The 23,484-nt window shown below is 37.0% G+C and overlaps 1 protein-coding gene across 1 annotated transcript in view; it reads right to left on the reverse strand.

The window, feature by feature from the left end:
• The window catches only part of ANK3 (ankyrin 3), a 335,763-nt gene that overhangs the window by 212,012 nt on the left and 100,267 nt on the right, over positions 1 to 23,484 (reverse strand). Inside the window, exons 2-6 of the mRNA XM_049646133.1 lie at positions 16,842 to 16,943; positions 16,354 to 16,452; positions 16,042 to 16,140; positions 7,536 to 7,634; positions 608 to 793 (exon numbers count right to left, since the gene is read on the reverse strand). Of these exons, the coding sequence (XP_049502090.1) occupies positions 608 to 793; positions 7,536 to 7,634; positions 16,042 to 16,140; positions 16,354 to 16,452; positions 16,842 to 16,943 (585 nt within the window). The remainder of the gene's footprint in view (positions 1 to 607; positions 794 to 7,535; positions 7,635 to 16,041; positions 16,141 to 16,353; positions 16,453 to 16,841; positions 16,944 to 23,484) is intronic.

The following is a 23,484-nucleotide window of genomic DNA, read 5'->3' on the forward strand; positions in this document are numbered from 1 at the left end:
TTCACTGTCGGTGACATGGACGGCAGCAAGCTCATGACAGCTAAGTAATGAGGATGAAAGCAATGATGGGAACACAAGAGGCACAGAAAGAAAGCTAGACCGAATGAAGGGCTACACAATGGCCCCTTCCAAATGCCACATTTCCTTCACAGAGACTTTCAGGGAGTACATGTCAAGGCCATGAGAATTTTCGGCTGGGATTCTGGCTGCCAGCATGCTCTCCACAACCGATCAATACTCAGTGCATTGCCTCTCATCTTAGATACCAACCAAAGGTTTATTTGTGCACATCGTTGTTAGCGTTTTCTAATCTTCCACCCTGGTGTTTGAGCTGACATGTTAAATACGTTAAAAATATATGGTAAAAGGAAGGAAACTGACAAGGGCATACTAATTAATGCCTGAGGTGGCCTCCCTGTTAGCATGCATCGGGCAGTGTCCACAGTTATTACCTCCTAGCTCTAGGTGCTTGGACACGTATTTTTATCACTCCCCATGAAGTTCAGTGTTTGGGGCAGGCTTGCCAAAAGGGAGACCAGGCATTCTTACAGTGTGGGTGCCTGACACAGGAGAGTGGCATGACCAGCTCACCTCCTTCGTGCCTCACCTTTGACTCCACGTCTGCGTTGTTGTCATTCTGCAGCAGCAGGGCCGCGGCTTTCGTGTCGTCTTTTCGGGCAGCAATGTGAAGAGCTGGAAGACGCACTTTTCCTTTAGTGTCATTTTCTAACAGCAGAGAAACTACTTGATCATGACCTTGTTGCAAAGCTACTGCCAATGGTGTGAAGCCATCCTGCAAATAAATGGATGGGTCAAGAAGGATGCCTGTGGATCTGTTCTTTCTGATTAATAAATAAGAATGCGACCATGTGACCAATTTTTGTTTAGGTTGTTAAAGCTAGCATATTCAAGTAGGCAGACATGTGAAAGACACATTTATATTTATATTTTATATTATATATATTTATCTTATTTATATTTATACTTATTTATATTTACCAAAACATACAATGATAAGAAATTTATAAAAAGTTTATGGGTTTTCTTCTGTTAAAAAGTGATATACATTAACTGGGTAAGTTTTGAAAATACATAAAAGTACTACATAAAGAGGAAAAAGATACCATAATTTCAATATCCAGAAAATAACCACAGTGAAAACAATAATATTTCAAGGTAAATCCAAGCAAAATTTTCAGAGGATCTTATTTAAATAAGATATACAAATTTCCACTGATATATAAAATTTTTTTTAATTTTTCATATTTGAGAGAGACAGTGTGTGAGTGGGGGAGGGGCAGAGAGAGGGAGACAGAATCCAAAGCAGGCTCCAAGCTCTGAGCTGTCAACACAGAGCCCGATGTGGGGCTCAAACTCATGAGCTGTGAGATCATGACCTGAGCTGAAGCTGGACACTTAACAGACTGACTCACCCAGGTGCCCCCCACTGATATTTTAAAGCTGGGGGATATGCCTATCTGGTTCATCACTGTACCTTGTTGCCTAGCATTTATCTGGTGGTCAATCTAAACATGTTAATTAATGAATCGTAGCAATTGCTGTTTTAGGAAAGGTCTTTATGAAAAATTCTTGACTTCTCTGACCAACCAAGGGAGAACACACAGGGATCATGCACAATCTGACTAGGATACATTCAGATATACACTCCTGTATATTTTGAGTCTTCCTGTTATGTCCCTGGGACCTGACAAAGAAAAGTCAGCTACAGATTTTACCATGGTTAAGTAATTTGTGGATGGTCTAGTATTGCTGACTGCAGAATAAACAGCGCAGAGTAGACAATCCTAAGACTGGCTTTCAAATTTGAATTCTGCAATGTTTTTATTATTAGACACTCAAAAGAACATTAATAAATTATTTTTACTAGAGAACTGGCAAATTACTTATTTCACTTGGCTCATGATATTGTATATCGGTAGCCCTGGTGCTACACGTGGAGGACTACTCCAATGGAAGGGTATTTGGAAGGGAGAAAAGAAAATCTAGTTACTTGAATACTAATGTCTTGTTTTCCTAAACCACCACCTTCATCATTCTTTTCCTTGATGAACAACCAGATAAGGTCTCCTACCACTTATTTGACTGAATGCACATCATTGTGTTTCTTTTTAAGGATGTGCAAAATATTGGCCCCAATACCAGGCTCTTCTCATATAAATCCTTTCCTGTAGTCTCCGTATTAGCTGTGGATGTGCAAACTATTTCTGCTCCAGCTCCTATACTCGTGCTATGACCCTCACCCTGAAATGTCCTCCTCCTTGCTCTACATATACAAATTCTATCCATTCTTCATGCTTCGAGATCCAGCTGAAGTTCCATCTGCCCCTTTCAACTTTTCCAAGAAGACTCAAACGAGGGAAAGGATGATCATTAATGTGGCTAGAAGGACTGTCCCTGTAACCTTAAGAAAGACAAGAAAGCTGAATACAACAAAGACATCCCCAAAAGAATATCACAGATTTACACTTAAGGACATAAAGTTTAGAATGTAATTTAATGTTATGAGAAAAGCAATCTACATAACTGTGTAAATATATGACATCATTTTTGTAAAGATAACATGTACCAAAAGGTCTTAGTGAATAAACAAAGTGTTAACTCTAGGGAAAAGTAACATTGGCTCTTTTTCCTTTTTGCTTTTTCCTATACCTTCTCACTTACATAATCTATTACTTTTGCAAAGCAAAAGAAAAATACATTTTTAAAGGATAGAATGGCAAAAGGAACATTATGTATTAAGAGGGAACATGGGGCACCTTGGTGGCTCAGTTGGTTAAACAGCTGACTCTTGATTTCACCTCAGGTTATGATTTTGTGGTCATGGGACAGGCTTTGTGTGGGTGTGAAGCCTGCTTGAGATTCGCTCACTCCCTCTCCCTCTGCCCCTCCCCATCAAAACAGAGTGAATGTGGTGGCACCTCCCTTTTAAAACCTGGACAAAATATATTAAAAAATTTAAAAAATTAAAAAAAGGGGGCATCTGGGTGGCTCAGTTGGTTAAGCATCTGACTTCAGCTCAGGTCATGATCTCATCACTAGTGAGTTCAAGCCCTGCTTTGGGCTCTCTGCTGACAGCTCAGAGCCTGGAGCCTGCTTCGAATTCTGTCTCCCTCTTTCTCTGCCCCTCCCCTGCTCATGTTCTGTCTCTGTCTCTCTCCCTTTCAAAACTAAACATTAAAATAAAATTTATTTAAACCTGGAAAAAATCTAAAGGGTAAAAATGACAGCCCATTTATGGTTCTGAATCATAAGTAAATGGCTACATTTCTGCTAATATGAACTTCTAAACCCACAAGGCCTATACATAAAGAAAACGACTTTGCACCAGAAAATTAACTGCAACTGATAACATCAGCACCCCTAAGAATGTGCTTCCCGCAATAAGCCAATTAAAAACACAAAGATACCAGTTCTAAGGTGTCAATAGCTAAAATTAGCAGCTCCAGATTTTGGTTGCAAACCTAGTTTAAACAGTTTGGTTCACTCTGTGCACTTATTCTTAAAAAAAAAAAAATACAAGCCAAAAGAAAATATTACGGAAGCTCCAAGAGAAACTTCATTGCCTTGGGGAGTATCTGGCATGCAATAGGTGCTTAATAATTATTTGTGGGTAAATGAACAAATACATTTACCTCATGTTTCAGAATCTTAATTAGCAAAAGAAGGAAGATGTATATGGAAAAGAGGGGATATGCAGTACATAGTTAATACAGAAAAGGGTTTGTTTTTTTAAGATTTTTATTTTTTTAAATCATCTCCACACCCAGTGTGGGGCTTCAACTCACAACCCTAGGATCAATAGTCATATGCTCCACAGACTGAGCCATCCAGGCACCCCATGAAAGGTTTTAAAAACCATAATCAGGGGTGCCTGGATGGCTCAGTCGGTTAAGCATTTGACTTTGGCTCAGGTCATGATCTCACGGTTCGTGGGTTCGAGCCCCACATCTGACAGCTCAGAGCCTGGAGCCTGCTTCAGATTCTGTGTCTCCCTCTCTCTCTGCCCCTCCCCTGCTCACACTCTGTCTCTCAAAAATAAATAAACATTAAAAAAAATTAAAAACCATAATCATGCCAAAGATTTAGCAGTAAGTTGGACTTAATGCTTGCTGCTAAAGGAGAGATACTTAGTGATCTGTATATCACAGTCTAAAACTGCCTGTCCTTCACAGGCAAAAAAAGTGCTATGAAATCACTTTCATTAGGATATTTATATTATTTAGTATTTTTATTCAAAAATGGGAATGGGTTTTTCTTTTATCCAACAAGTAGGCATTGCTCTACGCCTACCAAATGTAGTTTCTTTTTTTTTTTTTTTTTTATAAATCAGTAGTTCTTACCTGCCTTTAAGAGTACTATTATAGAAACAATACATTCTCATGATAAAAATCCTCAACAGTATGGAAGGGTATAAAGTGAAAAGTAAATCTCCCTCCTACTGCTCAGAATAAACCACTGAGAACAATATACCATGGAAATTTTCTTCTATCAGTACATATTGTCTTGCCTCACTTCTGATAATTCCAAATAGCATGTTATTGTGTGAGTATAGCAACATTATGAAACAGGCTTCCTACTGGTGCATATTTAGGTTTTTTCCAGTTTTTAAAAAATTGTTCTAATTCTATTGGTGAACTTCTCATATACCATTTTGGCATCTCCTTCTAATACATCTGGAATGTAAATTCTTAGAAGTGGAATTATAAAAAGATACGTAAATAGTAATTTTTGACAGTTACTGCTAAATGTTCTGCAAAAGTGTTGCAACCAATGGTCAACTTTACCAATACTGTGGGAAAGTTCCAATTTCTTCTACTCTCCAAATTCTTTTCTTTATCTCCTGGGCAAAAGACTGGGTCTAATTTTTTAACTGATTAATAAATTAATATTTATTTGACTATGAGTGAGGATGGGATATTTTCATACATTTATGGTCATTTGTATTTCTTTTTGTGCAAACTGCCTCTTCATTTATTTAGAGGTTTCCCCAGAAGGCATATCTCAAAAGCTTGGTGAGGTTATATGCAATTCCTCTATTGCTACCTTTCTTGTGCCATTTGGAAAGCACATCAGAATGTAAGAGGAACCCTATTCTGACAGGGATAACCCTGCATCTGTTTTTATGATTTTGTTAAAAATAAAGAATACCCAAATGTTGATCTTTTAATATTAGCAATAGATTTTTTTTTTAATTTGAGAGATATATAGAGAGAAAAAGCATGAAAGGAGGACAGGGGCAGAGGGAGAGAGACAGAATTTTTTTTTTTTTTTTTTTTTTTTTACTAAAAAGAACGCAAAATTTATTATTTTTTTTTAATTTTTATTTTTAGCAGTTATTTTTTTTAATTTAATTTTTTTTTATTTTTTAATATATGAAATTTACCGTCAAATTGGTTTCCATACAACACCCAGTGCTCATCCCAAAAGGTGCCCTCCTCAATACCCATCACCCACCCTGCCCTCCCTCCCACCCCCCATCAACCCTCAGTTTGTTCTCAGTTTTTTTTGTTTTTTTGTTTTTTTTATTTTTTTATTTTATTTTTGGGACAGAGAGAGACAGAGCATGAACGGCGGAGGGGCAGAGAGAGAGGGAGACACAGAATCGGAAACAGGCTCCAGGCTCCGAGCCATCAGCCCAGAGCCTGACGCGGGGCTGGAACTCACGGACCGCGAGATCGTGACCTGGCTGAAGTCGGACGCTTAACCGACTGCGCCACCCAGGCGCCCCTGTTCTCAGTTTTTAACAGTCTCTTATGCTTTGGCTCTCTCCCACTCTAACCTCTTTTTTTTTTTTCCTTCCCCTCCCCCATGGGTTTCGGTTACGTTTCTCAGGATCCACATAAGAGTGAAACCATATCGGACAAAGGGCTAGTATCCAAAATCTATAAAGAGCTCACCAAACTCCACACCCGAAAAACAAATAACCCAGTGAAGAAATGGGCAGAAAACATGAATAGACACTTCTCTAAAGAAGACATCCGGATGGCCAACAGGCACATGAAAAGATGTTCAACGTCGCTCCTTATCAGGGAAATACAAATCAAAACCACACTCAGATATCACCTCACGCCAGTCAGAGTGGCCAAAATGAACAAATCAGGAGACTATAGATGCTGGAGAGGATGTGGAGAAACGGGAACCCTCTTGCACTGTTGGTGGGAATGCAAATTGGTGCAGCCACTCTGGAAAGCAGTGTGGAGGTTCCTCAGAAAATTAAAAATAGACCTACCCTATGACCCAGCAATAGCACTGCTAGGAATTTATCCAAGGGATACAGGAGTACTGATGCATAGGGGCACTTGTACCCCAATGTTTATAGCAGCACTCTCAACAATAGCCAAATTATGGAAAGAGCCTAAATGTCCATCAACTGATGAATGGATAAAGAAATTGTGGTTTATATACACAATGGAATACTACGTGGCAATGAGAAAAAATGAAATATGGCCTTTTGTAGCAACGTGGATGGAACTGGAGAGTGTGATGCTAAGTGAAATAAGCCATACAGAGAAAGAGAGACAGAATCTTAAGCAGTCTCCATACTCAGTGTGGAGCCCCATGCGGGGCTCAATCTCACCACCCTGGGATCATGACTTGAGCCGAAATCAAGAGTTGGATGCTCAACTGACTGAGCCACCAGGTGCCCTAGCAATAGATTTCTAGTGATACGCTTCAGCAGGAATCATAATTTTCCATCCAGTTTAGTTTAAAAAATAAACTGTATTACTTAAGACAGTCCCGCTGACTTAAATAACTTTTTATTTAAAAATAACTCTTCTATTCAAGACCGCAAAATTTTCTTCAATACCATGTTAATCTAACACTTAAAACGTAATAGTTTTGTTGAAAAGTGTGAATTAAACCCAGTTAATTTTAGAAATACATAAATTCAATTATTATAACTACACTAACTTATATTTGGAACAAACAGATTTCAAACTTGTCTTATTACAAACATATTTCAAAACAGTGGTTCCCTGTGAGGCAAAATTATAAGAAACAGAAAAGTGTTTTCAAACAAATATGTAAATAGTAAATAGCTCAATTATAAGATAGAGCCAGGCATTTAAGAGCAGAAAGGATATCTATGCAATGGAAGATTCCTTAAAGATGAAGAATAGACTTTCTAGTGTATTTCATAAACATTTAAGAATCCCCACATTGGGGCGCCTGGGTGGCTCAGTCGGTTAAGCGTCCAACTTTGGCTCAGGTCATGATCTCGCGGTCCAGGGGTTCGAGCCCCGTGTTGGGCTCTGTGCTGACAGCTCAGAGTCTGGAGCCTGTTTCAGATTCTGTGTCTCCCTCTTTCTCTGACCCTCCCCTGTTCCTGCTCTCTTCTGTCTCAAAAATAAATATCAAAAAAAAAATTTTTTTTTAAAATAAGGAATCCCCACATTAATATATGACTACAATTGAAATACTAGTGGGACAAATTCTCCATGTTACAACTCCAAGCCTACAAAATGCCCTGTAAACATGGGAACTTACCCACAGAAAGAACCAATATATCTTACCTCTGTGGCTAGGCTCTGGCTTGCACCATTGTCAAGAAGAAACTTGACAACTTCCAGGTGGTTTTCCTGGGCTGCCATATACAATGGTGTGAAACCATTCTGCAAAAGAAGAAATAAAATGTTTATTTATGGATTTATGAGGCCAATCTAGTTTTCTACCATACTGGTATTTTTTGTTTCAGAAAATGCTCATGTATAATAAGTTTAATAATACTTTAATGTGGATATTCATATTCATTAGAAAGCCTAAACATGATAGTTTAAGCAGAATTTATAAGTGTAATTCAAAGTACTTTACAACATAACACTTATAATTTGTAACTTGGGTATAGTTTATAATTAATGGTGTATGTATAATTCATACCAATAGATCCACTTTATTTTTTTTAATATATGAAATTTATTGTCAAATTGGTTTCCATACAACACCCAGTGTTCATCCCAAAAGGTGCCCTCCTCAATACCCATCACCCACCCTCCCCTCCCTCCCACCCCCCCATCAACCTTCAGTTTGTTCTCAGTTTTTAACAGTCTCTTATGCTTTACCAATAGATCCACTTTAGATAAATAAGTACATTTGTTTAATCATCAACCTCTTAATGAGTGCCTACAATGAGCAAAGGATTTTCCTAGATGATGTAAGGATTTGAAGAAAAATACATTTGGTCAGTGTCCCAATGAACTTTTTCCCCACACAATAATTAGCTATTTCATATAAAAGGTGTAATACTTTAAAATTAAATTAAGAGTCTAAAATAGTTCACAATTTGGAAGGAATTTATATTACTTTCAAATAGCTTCAAAGTTGCTACAAATGGGATGACTTGGAGCAAAGGAAAGGACACCAATATGCAAAAAGGTATACTTCAATTTCAAAACAGAATTCAATTAGTAGTCTACGTTTTGGTAAGTTTCCTTCCTTGCATTGTTTTGCAAAGCCATAGTATTTTCATGTTCAGAATACACACACACACATACACATACACATACACACTCTATATGTGTATTTATGTTTGTCTGAAATGTGGCCACTGCCAAAGAATCTGGATTAAAGTAAATGAATGTGTACATTACATCTTAAGCTTTTGACTAAAAATATGTTGCATATGTGTGCTTGTTTTCTAGAACAATTTATTTCATATTTATGAAATATTTGAATATTTCATCTATGTAATATTTCAAAATCTTATTGCCAAATACATACACCAAAACATATTTTTCAGATGATAACATTTTCTTTGAATACATTTTTCAGAATACAGTTCTGTTTAATTGTATGTTCTGGAAATTTTATTGTATTCATTATGCAATTACAAGGAATATAGGTAAATATATTCCAAATAAAATGTACCAAATATTACTCAAACGTTTATACTTCAAAAGGTTTAGGTTCATTGTTATAAATATCAGTGACTATATGACTACCTTACTTATCTATAATTCAGCCTCTGGTGACACCACTCTTTTGGCTTTTAGCTAAAAATTTAAAAGTAACTTAAAAAGATCCTTGAGCAGGGCACCTGGGTGGCTCAGTCAGTTAAGTGTCCGACTTTGGCTCAGGTCATGTTCTCACGGTTTGTGAGTTCCAGCCCCACATCGTGCTCACTGCTGTTGGGCACAGAGCCCACTTGAGATCCTCTGACCCCCTTTCTCTGTCCATCCCCCCATCAAAAACAAAATAAAACATTAAAAATTTAAAAAAAAGATCCTCAAGCAGATAAAAGTGATGTCACATAACAAATCTACCATAGTGTATGTACTTTATTCATCAGAGAGCTCATCTATTCTACTTACTCTATTTTACATATAATTATAACTTGCTAGGTTATCTGGTTGCCAAGCTCAAAATTAGAGACATGAGATTAGAGGCTAGAGAATATGACAAAGCATTCAAGCTTCTTCCCTTTAAATTACATCACTGAAGTTCACTGCTATCCTGTTCTCTCATGAAAGGTTTGATCAACATTAAACGTGGAATAATTGCAACAAAATGTATGTGTACATATGTGTGTGTGTGCGTGTGCATACACGCAGGTATGTGTGTATGTGCCTGGTGTGTTTTGTCTTTGTCACTCTTCCCATAGATTTGAGGGAAACTGAGAGGTACTTTAGGATTACCCTTATATTGCCGATTATTTTTTTATTTTCTTATTTGACCAAGATGGAAGATTATTTAATTCTTGGTTGAGTTAAATATTCCTTAAAAAAAAAACAGAAAAAAAAACAACAGAAAATATTAAGAAAGAAGAAAAAGGTAAAAACTAGGGGGATTTTTGTTATAGCTCAGTGAACTACTGAGTATCTGTCTTTCCTCACCAGCTGAAATTTCCAGATGGAAGGTCCAGTTTTTAGGAGTAAAGTTCTTAAGAAAAATTTTGAAAATAGATGTTATTCTCTCAAACATAAATATCAACAATTTATGTCAGTGGATTCTCTCAACTTCAGGGCAGAGGTTTGCTGTCGTTCAAGGTTACCTAAGGAACACTGGTCTGCATACAAATACCCGGCTTCTGGCCTAATGTACCTAGACAGTTCTTGAGTTTATCTTCCAGAACAAAACATTTCATGAGCCAGGAAGATAATCCAAAACCAGGTACTGAGGTTTAAGGGATGTTGGAGCTTACAGACCTGGAGCTTTCAAAGAGTGATTCTCAACAAGCACGACTTTTAAATAATTCCACATGCCTTTCTCACAACAGCAGAAATTGAACTGTGTAGAACTGTGATTACTCAAAAATCATATGTAGATAAGAGTCACAGTAAGATTGAGCCCTATAATTAATCATTTCCCACAATTGCTTCTCCTCTTTTTTTTTTTTGTTAGTGTTTGCCATTCTATTGCCATTACCTGAAAGCTGGTCATTTTCTGAATGGTCACATTCTTTCACATTTTTTCAGTTTTATATATTTTTTTAAAATATAATTTACATATCATAAAACTCACCCATTTAAAGTGTAAAATTTAGTGGGGCAACCATCCCCACTATCTAATTCCAGAACATTTTCATCACCCCAAAAAGGAATTCTGTACTATTACTATTCACTCCCCATTGACCCCTCCCCATGCCCTCTGGCAAACACTAATCTGCTTTCTGTCTCTATGGATTTGCCTGTTCTGAACACTTCATATAAATGGAATCACACAATATATGGCATTGAATGGGGATGAATGGTCTCATTTTACTTCTGTGGTTCATATTGATAAAATGTTTTTGGTGTTTTTGTTTTTTCCTCCATAATGGACATTTCCATTTTATAGTGGAAATTTGGTTGTTTGTTTATTTTGTTTTGCTTTATTTTTGGTCAGCAAGCATCTGACTCTTCTAGCAATATCACTCCTATTTTCTTTAGGGCACTACCTCTTCCCTGAAATGTAGGTAGTGCCTGTCTTGGTTGGACTTTAAGACAATTTAGCCTGAACTTCTTCAACCACAGAGTAGGCACATGTACAGGATATCTTCTGTTTTCTCTTCCAGGTCTACTCTCTATTTTTCTTAATTCTATTTTCTGCCAAATCCCCCCTCCCCCCTCTCAAATGATCTGTAAAAACTATTATTGAAGGGCAACTTTACTGTTTAGCTTCTGGTTACTCCCACCCTAACTCTCTGGTTACCAAAGCTTTCCAAAAAGCTCCTTTAGCTTTCTATTTGATGTGTTCCCCAAATAATTTCAATAAATTCCCATTTTTGTTCAAGTTAGTTTCTGTTGTTTTAATCCCAAAAATCCCAATACAAATTTTTAAAATCAAGAAAGGATCAACATGGCATGAAAATACATGTACACCATCTAGTTATGGTTCTAGGGAGTAATTATAAGCATCCTTTGGAAAGACTGAATGAAAATATGATCATTACACTCTCATACAAAGAGGCTTAAGGCACAAGGATTCCAATGTGTTGTCAATGGACAACCTACAGCTGAAATGATTTTTTGTAAAATAGCACGTACATTGGGAAATGGTCAGATTTCAGAAAGAATATTATTTTTCTTTCAAGATAAAAAAGTACACCACTGTTTTTTTTTTTTTTTAATTAATTTCCTAACTTAGGAAATTTCCAAAACAAAGAGCTGGCCAAAAGGGAACATATGGGTGCCTAATTTGCATTTTTTTTCTGTAGCAACAATAGACACAATTTTCAAAAGGCAGAACAGTTCAAGATTGAGAAAGTATGCTCGTTGATACCTGATTTGATGCATTATCTTCAGTACCTTTGGCTCAGAACATTTATTGTGATATTATCATAAGCATTCAAATATACAGACCTACAACTTTATAGACCATGCTGAGGCATGCTGCCTAATATCTACCCAAAGAAAATAAAATAGAAAGTAAGGGCTTAAATTTTATCCATGAACTTTTTTTATCCATCCTAGGTTTCTACAGCCAGCCGGTGTAACTTATGAAGTGCTGCTCTGAATTAAAATGTTTATAAGGGCATGGTGATAAATTTGCACTGATTTACAGGTGATACTGATTTTTGTGAATGTAGGTTAGATTACCGGTGTGCTATAAGGTCAAAGGTCAGAGAGGCTTTATCTGGACCACACCTATTTTCTGACTTCCTCAAGACCTGACCTCCTCACCAAAGGAAAACATTTAAAAACACAAAAAGACCAACGAGGCACTGGTTTAATCGAAAGGTCTTGTCCTTTCTGAAAAGGAACATGGAAACCTAGTCAGAAGTTACCTGTTTCACCCTGGGGTGCAGATGGGTGGGGATGGGCAGATGGGGGTTGGGGTGGGAAGAGGTTTTCCAGTTTGTCCTTCCATGCATTTTGATGGTAGAACCATGTGAATATATCACCTATTCATAACTTAAATAAGTACAATGTAAAAATTTTTAAAAAAACCCCCACCAAATACCTGCAAAAGGTCTTGTCTTTGCTAATACCACTATGAAAATTTGTCCACTTAGAATACTTTGATAGTTATGATAAAATATTATTTGAAACAGACCTTGCTTCTTTATGAACACGGTGCCTTATATTACAGAATAAAGATAGAGAAGGAGAAAAGAGTGAGGGATGTCATTTGATGTGGTAATTTGAGAGTTTCCACTTGCAAACACTACTAATCATTGTTGCTGTATTTAGTACAAAGTATTATGGAGTTAATCATAGTAGAGTTCTTTATAATCACAATTTAATTATTCAACCCAATTTCTTTCTCAGGGTAGGCCTAAATCATTTCTGGAATGTTAAGTAAGATAAGAGAGAGTTAACTAACTTAGTAAGATGTAACATCAAGGCAATGACAAGAATTAAAGTGACATCTAAAAATTCTTAGTTTACAGACCCTCAGTTTATAAGATCAGAACTTGCTGTTGCCCAATTTCACTTTTATTTTCAAGATAAGGAGAACTTTTATACACAAGGAAGGTGAGGGGGACTCTCTTTATACTATTTATTGTTGGCTACTAAGTATTACCTATTTGGTTAAAATTTCACTTAGGGATGTGGTCTTTCTTGAATATTAACATTCCTGTGATGTTTTCTGTGCTGACACCTAAATGGAATTTGATCTCAGTTGTCCTTTGTAAGAGTTCCTATTGAAGTACTCCCACCAGAAATTATCATGGAAAACCCATTTGCTGCATGACCATCTCATTACTTATTCTGTCCACAGAATGGCGCAGCTCGGAAGGCACACGGGGACAGGTGTCCAAATGAAGGCGCCATGCTTGACTGTGAACTGGGGGGCAGGGCACGCCAAGCACAGCTGTAAGGAACAAGAAATTCCATGGGCTCTATTCTTCTCATTTGTCATCAGCAGGGAATGTGTACCAATTGAAATCAAATCTGGTTAGGATTTGATTTCAACTGCAGAGTCTCTCATTGTCAAGGAGGTTTAAAACTCTGGGTGCTCTAAAGAACAGTCAAGAATATGCACATTACTTAAAAGGAGGAGGTTTATGTCTTCTCCTGTGGGGGGAGAAAGGAAATGAAAAAATGGATTAAAGAGTTCTCTCACTCTCTCAGAGCTTAACATTAGTTATTTTCCAGTAAAAAGTTATAGGGACATTTGAAAAAATGTTTTAAAAGCATGGTGCTTTGCTTATGGTCAGTTGTTCTGTATCTCTTTCAAAATATTTTACTTGTCAATATTCAATTTTATAACATTCCTTTCTGGAAAAGCATCATTGGTCCAAGTAAACCTTCATAGGGAATCAGAATAAAGAGGCATAGACCATGGATCAAAGGTCCAACCACAGGCAACTAGAAAAAAAAATAGATCAGATATACATGAAAGCACATGTTTGGAAGTGCCACACAGTTGTTTTTCCATGACACTGATATTTAACAGCATCGGAACCATGTTACTAACCATGGAGGGTGTCACTGCAATTCTGTGGACCCATGAAATATAGGAGGATCCTGTTATCCAAAGATAATCAGTACTGAAAAAGGCTGAGGAAATCAAGTACACTTATAATGAAAAAAGTTAGTTTGAGACTTTATTGTAAAAGATAAAACTAGAAACTGTAAAAGCAAGTTTATGAGTTAAGCAAATATTGGCTATAACTGGATGCATGTACAAGTTCTCACAATGAACAAAGCCTAAATCAAATAGGATTTCCGTGGGAAAAAAGGGTAATTTTTCCAACAAAATTATATGGTAGCTTGATGTCCTTCACTTTTTATTTTCACTGCTTAAGTAAAAAGACAGCCTTTTTGCAAATGTATTTTGCAAACCAAAGACCTCACCTAATTTTTGGGGGGGAGGGTAATTTAATCTTTGATTAAATCATTAAACCATTTGATTTCAACTCATTCTCACTTGAAACACTTATCAGAGAATCATCCTAATTCTTCACACATTGCCAGAAAAAAACACAACCCACAGCTGTGCAGCCAGTGTTCCCCCATGCCATCCCCCTAACTTCATGCAATCCTGTGTCTTGCAAAACTTGCTGTTTTGTTCCATAATCAATTTGTTCAATATCCAACCTCCTGGAGTTCACACTGACACACAAGGGTAGATGAAAGCATCCAACTAGAAGGAACGTTTGAGCAAGGGCCAGTTTTAAAAATGGTCAGGTCCTTAGTGAATATTTCTGTTATGATGATGTTTGCTTTTCTATACAATCTTATTTCTGTGGGAACTCAAATAATGAAAATTTTGGATTATGAGCACCAATTTTTAAACCTATTTTAAAGTAATTTTTTTAGACTGAAAGTCTACCAAACGGTAATATACTTGTGTTCTTTTTAGAACTTCATGCAAGACTCAGAGCACACAGGAGGACCTACTAAATAAATTATTAATGTATATCCAATACAAAGAATCTGGAATTTTTAGTTTAGGAAATTTTAAAGTTTATTCTGTGTGTTTTTTTATTTTAATCTGTTTCATGGAACAACAAGAAGGCCTTAGTTACTAAACAGGAATTAAGCAGTGTCTTCCCATTTTCAGCTATATAAAGCACTGAGATATTATGAACTATTAAGAGCATTTCCTCATTTACAGGAACTCTCATTTCCTTTGTAAGTTAATAAATACTGAGGCTGGACCTAAGCTAGCATGATAAAATAGTAAAAGACCCTACATTACAAATATTCCCTAAATATTTGTGTCTATGACTACCAGTCATACAGTTTCATAAATGGATAACTTTTTAATTTTTTATTATTTTTTAATTTAAATTTTAGTTAACATACAGTGCAATTTGGTTTCAGGAGTAGAAATCAGTGATTCATCACTTACATATAACAGTGCTTATCACAAGAGCCTCCTTAGTACCCATCACCCATTTACCCCCACTCACCTCCCTCCATCAACCCACAGTTTGTTCTCTATTGTTAAGAGTCTCTTATAGTTTGTTTTTCTCTCTTCTCTTTTCCCCCACCTTCCCACATATTCATCTGTTTTGTTTCTTAAATTCCACACATGAGTGAAATCATATGGTATCTGTCTTTCCCTGATTGACTTATTTCACTTAGCAAATACATTCTAGCTCCATCCATGTTTTTGCAAATAGCAAGTTTCATTCCTTTTGATGGCTGAGAAATATTCCATTGTAAATATATACCACATCTTCTTTATCTGTTCATCAGTTGATGGACATTTGGGCTCTCTCCATAGTTTGGTTATTGTTGATAATGCTGCTATAAACATTGGGGTGCATGTACCCCTTCAAATCTGTATTTTTGCACCCTTTAGGTAAATACTTAATAGTGCAATTGCTGGATCATAGGGTAGTTCTAGTTTTAGTTTTTCTGAGGAACCTCCATACTGTTCTCCAGAGTGGCTTCACCAGTTTGCATTACCACCAACAGTGCAAGAGGGTTCCCTTTCTAGATGGATGACTTTTAAAAATCTCTCTCACATAAATATATTGCAAATGAGGATATATATGAATTTAAATAATCTGCAACAACATAACTGTTCATTGAATATAACTCTTAGGAATTATATTCTCAGAGGATACATATGCCAAGCAAGGACTTGACCCAAACATTTATAAATTATAACAAAATTTATTGGCAATAGAGTTGGTAGGTTTACCTGAGATTGTGCATTGACATTGGCTCCATTTGTGACCAAGACTTTTACCACCTCTGCTTGCCCAGCCAAAGATGCTATATGCAAGGCTGTGTTTCCTTTCTGTAAAATGAAAAGATACATCACTCACCCTCTTTATCTCTTTGTTTCAACATTTTATAAAATATGGAATCCTTCTATGTTTCTAAGTTCCCCAAAGAGAACATGGTTGGTTGATAAGTATCTCATGAGAAGTTTGCCCTGATTCTTATCAAAGGCTGAATCCTTACTGAATCTGTCAATTGACATAAAAACCATTAAATATGTGATACTGACCTTTGTAGCTGCATCCACATTGGCTTCTCTCTGTAGCAGTTCAGAAACAACTTCTACATGGCCTTCTTTAGAAGCAAGATGGAGCGCGTTCAACCCATTCTGATTAAGAATGAAGGGAAAACTTTACTCAGCAGGTTGAGAATAGAGCAGCAAACAGTCTACTTAGAACTCTGAAGATAATATCCCACCAACAATCACTTGTATGTGTGCAGTATAGAATCTTGAATTAGGAATAAAGGTACTTGAAAATTAGGCAGGTTGTTCTGGTATCATTTTTTACTAAATTTTGCATACCTACATGTGTGAATGCCCCTTTAACAAAGCAGAGTAATTTGAAAATCTGACTGATGATGTTTAGCCAGAAAAAAGAAAAAAGGCAAGAAAGAGAAAGTCTTGGTAACAACTAAGGAAAGATTCAAGGAGTTTATAGTCTGGATTTTTTAAAATTTTAACTAGAAAATTAAACAGCAACAAAAACTACAACTAACCTGATTGCAAATGTTTATGTCAACCCCATTTTTTATGTAGTCAAGGGCCTTTTCAAGGTGTCCAGCTCGAGCTGCTCTTAAGTAACTTGCATTGGCATCAGACTAAAAGAAAAAAGAAAAACATTTTGATGAAATGAAACCCATATACATGTTAGAGCAATTCAGCTTATAGTCCAAACTAAAAAGATTTTTAAAGTCAATATTTTTAAATTGAACTATTGTATTTCTAACATGAAAATACTCTAAAAAGTCTTTGTGAAATCACCAGGAAAAGGATAAATTCTTGAAAAGTTAGTTTCAAGTATACAAAGTTACCCTTTGTGTGATGTCATAACTGAGAAAATTTCCCATAATATGTAGGTGCCTTCAATCAACATACAATTCCTAGGGACTAAAGAGAAATCCTATAACTTCCTGGTGGTTTCATTATGAAAATCTCATTATTCTATTTTACAGAAATTTAACATCTATTCCATTCTTTCATATTTAACTGTCCCCACCAATTTTTCAATTCATAGGTTCACAAATATGTTTAATGTTATTATACTAGTTTAATTTGTAGGATGTTCTCTTGGATTTTCCCACAGCACAAAGCCATGTGTTAGAACATAGAATGTTTCTGAAAAGCATTTATAAATTTCCATACAAATTGTGAAGAGTACTTTCCATATATTTTCAAGCAAGCTAAGGCTACCACCTAAGAAAACTCTATTAGGAACATTAGCAAGAGCAAATAAATAAATACCTATAAACTGGAAAGCAACAAAAACCAAATCTGTAATGCATTCACCAAAATTACAACTCTGCCTTTCTGCTAAACACTAGTACTTCTGATTGTGGGGTTGAAACCACCTATACCAGTGAACCTTTAATGGAAAGAAGACAGGGAGATGAAAGAATTCAAAGTTGGGTCTGCACAACTTGTAAAGGAGTCTTGCTCAGTGTAGAACAACATAGAAGCAGGTTTTCCTGAAAGGGTAGCCAAAAACATCTCATCATTGGTTATCAATGCCATCATGTGGGGGTATGGCTGAAATAACAGAGGAAATTGTCTTCTTTCAGCCATTTGGCGAATACCTTCAAAGCCCCTGTTCACAGGCCACCTCATCTGGAAAGACTTCCCAGACCTCCCAGTCAGAGATTAATTGCTTGGTGCTCACAAAGCATGAATTTTGTTGACTCCTCTAGGTATTTCTCACACAGCATTATAGTTTTTGGTATACCTGTCCTTCTTCCTCCCTAAATTGTAAGTCCCTTAAGAATAAGCAGAGGTAGCCTTGATCAAGGGGTAGGCAATACAGAAAGCTGACAAGATGCCAATCTTTGAGGAGTGCTACTTCATCCTTGGAAATGTAATTGCGATAAAGGAAATTCCATTCTCAGAAGAGTCTTTGGTTCTGGTGTGGGTCAATTTAGTTAGGATTCGATTTGCTCAGGTCTTCAAAGGATAGGCCACTATTTCTATGTGTTCCACCCTCCTCATTTATAGCAGTATACCTCTCCCTGAAGAAGTATTCCTTTGTCTAAATCATGCCTTCCCAATCTCAGCATTATTGGCATTTTTTAAAGAAAGATGTTATTTTATTTTATGTAATCTCTATCCCCAACATGGGGCTGAAACCCACAACCTCAAGAGTTGCACACTCCACCAACTCAGCCAACCACCCACCCCCACTGGCATTTTGATCCAAGGAATTCTTTGATGTGGGAGATGGTCTTGTTTGGTGTCGATGTTTATTAGCATCCCTGGCCTCTAACAACTATCACCTATTTGTGACTACTAAAAATATATCCTGAATTGCCAAATTTCCCTTGGCAGTTGGGGAAGAGGGATTTTCCCAGCTGAGAACCACTGCTCTAAATTAAGAGAAAACCAATTTATTTACAGATTGTAGGCCTGCCTGAGTTACCACATGCCTTGACCTACTGCAGGCCAGTGACTGTATGTATAACATTCATTTTTGTGTTTCCCCTGCAATTAGAAACATCCTGGCACACAGCAGGTGCCTAAAAATGGTTTTGTGAATGAATGAATCAACAAATAAGTAAACTGTATGGAAATAACTGTACTAATTAAAATATTGCCTGCAACAATACAGGAAGTTTTATTTGTAACAGCAGCAGCAGCTATCTAAATGGAGAACCTGCTAGAATACAAAGCTGACTGCCAAAGATGATAAACTAAGCCATTGAGTTGGTATCTGGGAACACACGTAGCTATTGCTAAAATAAAATTGGGATGTGAGTCAAGCATCCAAATCATTTAATCAGAACTGAGGGTTAAGTAAGAGGAGGACAAGAGATATGGCTTCAAATTAGCCAAAGGACAAACCAAAAGTTTGAAGGAATTTCAAGAAAAATAAAATACAGTTTTTAAAGAGGTTTGCTACTTTGAGATGGTTGGGGGCACGGTTGTCTGGTTTCAAGTCCAGTTAGAAATAAATTAGCTATGCGAGGATGGCTCATTGTACCGTAAAACATCATCTTCTTTGTGCCTGCTCAATGACTTATCAGCGAATTTGCCCAGAAGGGCTCTGAGGCTGTTCTGGGAACAAATGACATCAGTATTGGATGTTTCAACTGCCAAGATAACAACTGTGAGTTAAGCATCCCCAATTCTGACTCTGAGTGCATAAAAACAGCTACTAAAGAAGTTCAAACAGAGGTATCATAATTCAAGGAAAGCCTCTGAGTTGATTCCATATCTGAAAAGTTTTGACAACTGTATATACTGCCCATTTTCCTCTCCGAAATTTTCTCACCAGAATCTCTAAAGCAAAACAAAATACAACGATAAAAAAAATTCTAATCCAGTGCTTCTCTACCTATTTGGAGTTCAGATTCTTTTGAGACTAACAAAAGTTGCAAAGAAATCCCTTTCCTTCAACAACTGTACATATATGCACACATACACCAAATCTGCACATACACACCAAACCTGTGCGTGCACACAAAATTTGCACACTGATTTCATGTGGCTCGGGATTGCCAACCCTGCTCACGGATGCATGTTTAAGAACATGTTTAACATGAATCCATGAGCAGTAGATAAATGATTAAGAGTTTTCCGGTGGATACCTTCACTGTATATGCCTCACCAGTGACCCTAGTATCAAATAATTCTCTAAGATAGCTAATTTATCACCTGAGAACTTTAAGAAAAAGAGAAGAAACAAAAAAAAATTATTTTCTTCCCTTTTCTCAGCCCTCTGTTATGCACAGGCATGCTTAACACACTGATACAGAACAATCAGCTACTTTATACTTCCAAGAAAAAGTATGGGCAATAAAGAAGGAAGAAAATACAAAGAAAAAGCAAGAGGAAGAAAATGAAGCCTGCCTTGAAGAAAAATGACAACTTAGGGAGTGTGGTTATTCTTGCCTTCAGAAGAAGAACCAAGAAGATCCTCCTTTTATTCTCAACCACCTTCAAACAATGCAGCCCTGTCTTCCACAAATATTTGCTGAACATGGATGGGGCGCTAGTCAAGGCTGACATCTGGCTGCACAGAGGTGAGCGAAACAGACTGGCACCAGTGAAGGCTCGCCTTCACCTCCCTCTTACACTTTATCAAATCATGTTGCTTAAGTGGCAGGGTAAATAATGGATTCTTCCCTATTTTTTTTTTTTCAAATTCTATCCCTAGTACCTATATGATGCTCTTTATTTCCTTAATGCTAAAAATATATAATATTTTGTATTTGGCTCAATAGCAATGTGTTGTGTCTCTGAGCTGTCATTTCATCAAAAACTTGGGAGTCACTCTTTACACAGACTACAGCCTGGGTTTTAGTCCTAAGGATGCTATCAAAACAACGCCTCTTAAAGCCAGTTGTAGACAAAGCCCTATGAAAGGAAATCAGCTCTCATGAGAAGGTAAGCTCTGCCACGTAAAAGTCAAACAGAGGAGATCATTGCCTAGTGAGTCAGTTGGCACAAAATTAATATAAGCAGGTCAGTCAGCATTTTTTCCCGTAGATGATCAAAATCTGTAGGAAGAATCTGGAAAATGATAACGTCTTTCATCACCATTTCATGTCTTGTCTACTTAGTCATTTTACTAGACAGGAAAGAAATACGAACCACGTGTGTTTTTCAAGGAAACAGCTTCAAGGGTAGAGTCAAGTATTATTATGGATTAATCTAATAACTCAGCATTTCCACCTATACTGGCATATTGATATTTTCAGCAGAAAGCAGTGATTGGAATGAATAAGCATTTCCTGAGTGCCAACATCAGTAATAAACTAATACTTCATACCTCTGACTATATGCTAGACACTATTACAAGTACTTACATTAACTTCATTATATTAGTCACTTACTACAGTATGTATTAATTGCATGAATCCTTACATTAGTTTAGTCCTTATAATATTTACACGAAGTAGTGTAGTGAATTGTGTCTCTCCAAAATTCACATCCACTTGGAACCCCAGAAGATGGCAACGGACACAGGACATGGATATAGGATCTTTGCACAAATAATTAGTTAAGATGAGGTCAGACTGGATTTGAATGGGCCCTAAATCAATGACTGATGGTTTTAGAAGAAGAGAAAATATGTAAATATCAAATCACTATATTGTACACCTCAAACTAATATAATGGTATATGTCAACTATATCTCAAAAAAAAAAAAAAAAGACAAGACACACAGATACATAAGAGAGAACATGTAAAGATGCAGGAAGAGGCTGGAGTTAAGCTGACACAAGATAAAGAGTGCCAGGTGGGGCACCTGGGTGGCTCAGTTTGTTAAGTGTTTGACTTCAGCTCAGGTCATGATCTAATGGTTTGTGAGTTCGAGCCCCACATCAGCTCTGTGCTGTGCCCCCACCTCCCACTCTCATACTCTCTCAAATATAAATACACATTAACAACAACAACAACAAAATGCCAGGAACCACCAGAAACTGGAAGACACAAGGAAGAATTATCCACTCAAGCCTTTGGAGGAAGTGTGGCCTTGTGGACACCTTGATTTTGGACTTCTGGCCTCCAGAACTGTGAGTGAGTAAGTTTCTATTGCCATAAGCCACTGAGTTTGTGGTGGTTTGTTATGGCAGCCCTAAGCAACTGATACAAATAAGAACAATTACTAGCTCCATTTTATAGATGAAGAAACTGAGCTATAGAAAGGATGAATGACTTTCCCAGGGACACACAGCTTATGAGTGGCAGAAATACAAACCCAGACAGTCTAACTCCAGAGTCTAGGCTGTTAATCACTAGCTTGAGAAAGGGCTTAATAAATGTTTGCTCCATAGTTTATGCTTGCGAACTCTTGGTTCATTCATTCATCTTCCATCCATCCATCTGTCCATCCAACCATTAAATTAACTATGTAAGTACTTTCAGGTATATCCTCTCTAGACCACAATTCCTTTAATGAGTTTAGTTGAAGCCTCAAGATCAGGCTGACAGTGGACTGGCAGAAGAAATGTAGATTGGAGGCTCAGTGAGTATGTAATAGAGCTGTGCTCCATTGCTTCTAAACCTCAGGGAGCAATGTCTGAGAACTGTTAATACCTGATCTACCAATTCTTGAATCTTTTTCTTTTATCTCATCTTCCCAACTATCTGGGAACTGTATGAAGGGTAAGAGCATCCTTCCTGTAAGCTTCAGGGTCCTTTTCTCTACTGGTGTCCTGCCCTCTGCTTACCTACATACTCAGGTGTTTCTTAAACAACTTAAAAACAAAGCAAAAAACTTTCCCCCACATTTCTACCTAGCACTCCCTGCAAATGATGATCTCCTCTATTTCTCTACTGCTGTTAGCCTGCACCCTAGCTACTCCACTTATTAGAGGTAAGTTTTATCAAGTAACTTTGGCAAGCTTCTTACGTGTGCCTCCAGTTTCTCAGCTGTCAAATGGGCATAAAATAATCTAGTATCAGAATGAAATTAGCTTGTTTATATTAGGTGCTTAGTGTGAGTGCATAGCAAGCACTCAATAAATGATTATAACTTTATTTTGGTGAGTGTGATGCTAAGTGAAATAAGCCATACAGAGAAAGACAGATGCCATATGTTTTCACTCTTATGTGGATCCTGAGAAACTTAACAGAAACCCATGGGGGAGGGGAAGGAAAAAAAAAAGAGGTTAGAGTGGGAGAGATCCAAAGCATAAGAGACTCTTAAAAACTGAGAACAAACTGAGGGTTGATGGGGGGTGGGAGGGAGGGGAGGGTAAGTGATGGGCATTGAAGAGGGCATCTTTTGGGATGAGCACTGGGTGTTGTATGGAAACCAATTTGACAACAAATTTCATATATTAAAAAAAAAATCACCCTATTAGCATCAAACATGTTCAAGGCTTGGTCTGGGTTAGTCTCACTGCTTCTGTATCCTTAACACTAATTCATATTTGAGTTCTTGGCAATATGACTTATCTGGTTCATCAGTCAAGCCTCTCTGCACAAAATCACTGATGACCTTCCAATCATAGAATCCCATTGCTTAAACGTTAGCTCTGCCTTTTCTTAATGTAAAACCATTTGACATTACTGACCCCCTTCTCTTTCTTGAAAGTCTTCCCCTTAGTTTCCCTCATGTCTTTGTTCACTCTTTTTTGTTCCTTACTGTCCCAACCCATCACTAAAAAATGGGTGTTTCCTATTTTCAGAACTCATATTTCT

This window comes from Panthera uncia, chromosome D2 (genome assembly GCF_023721935.1).
Source record: "Panthera uncia isolate 11264 chromosome D2, Puncia_PCG_1.0, whole genome shotgun sequence".
Classification (NCBI taxonomy): domain Eukaryota; kingdom Metazoa; phylum Chordata; class Mammalia; order Carnivora; family Felidae; genus Panthera; species Panthera uncia.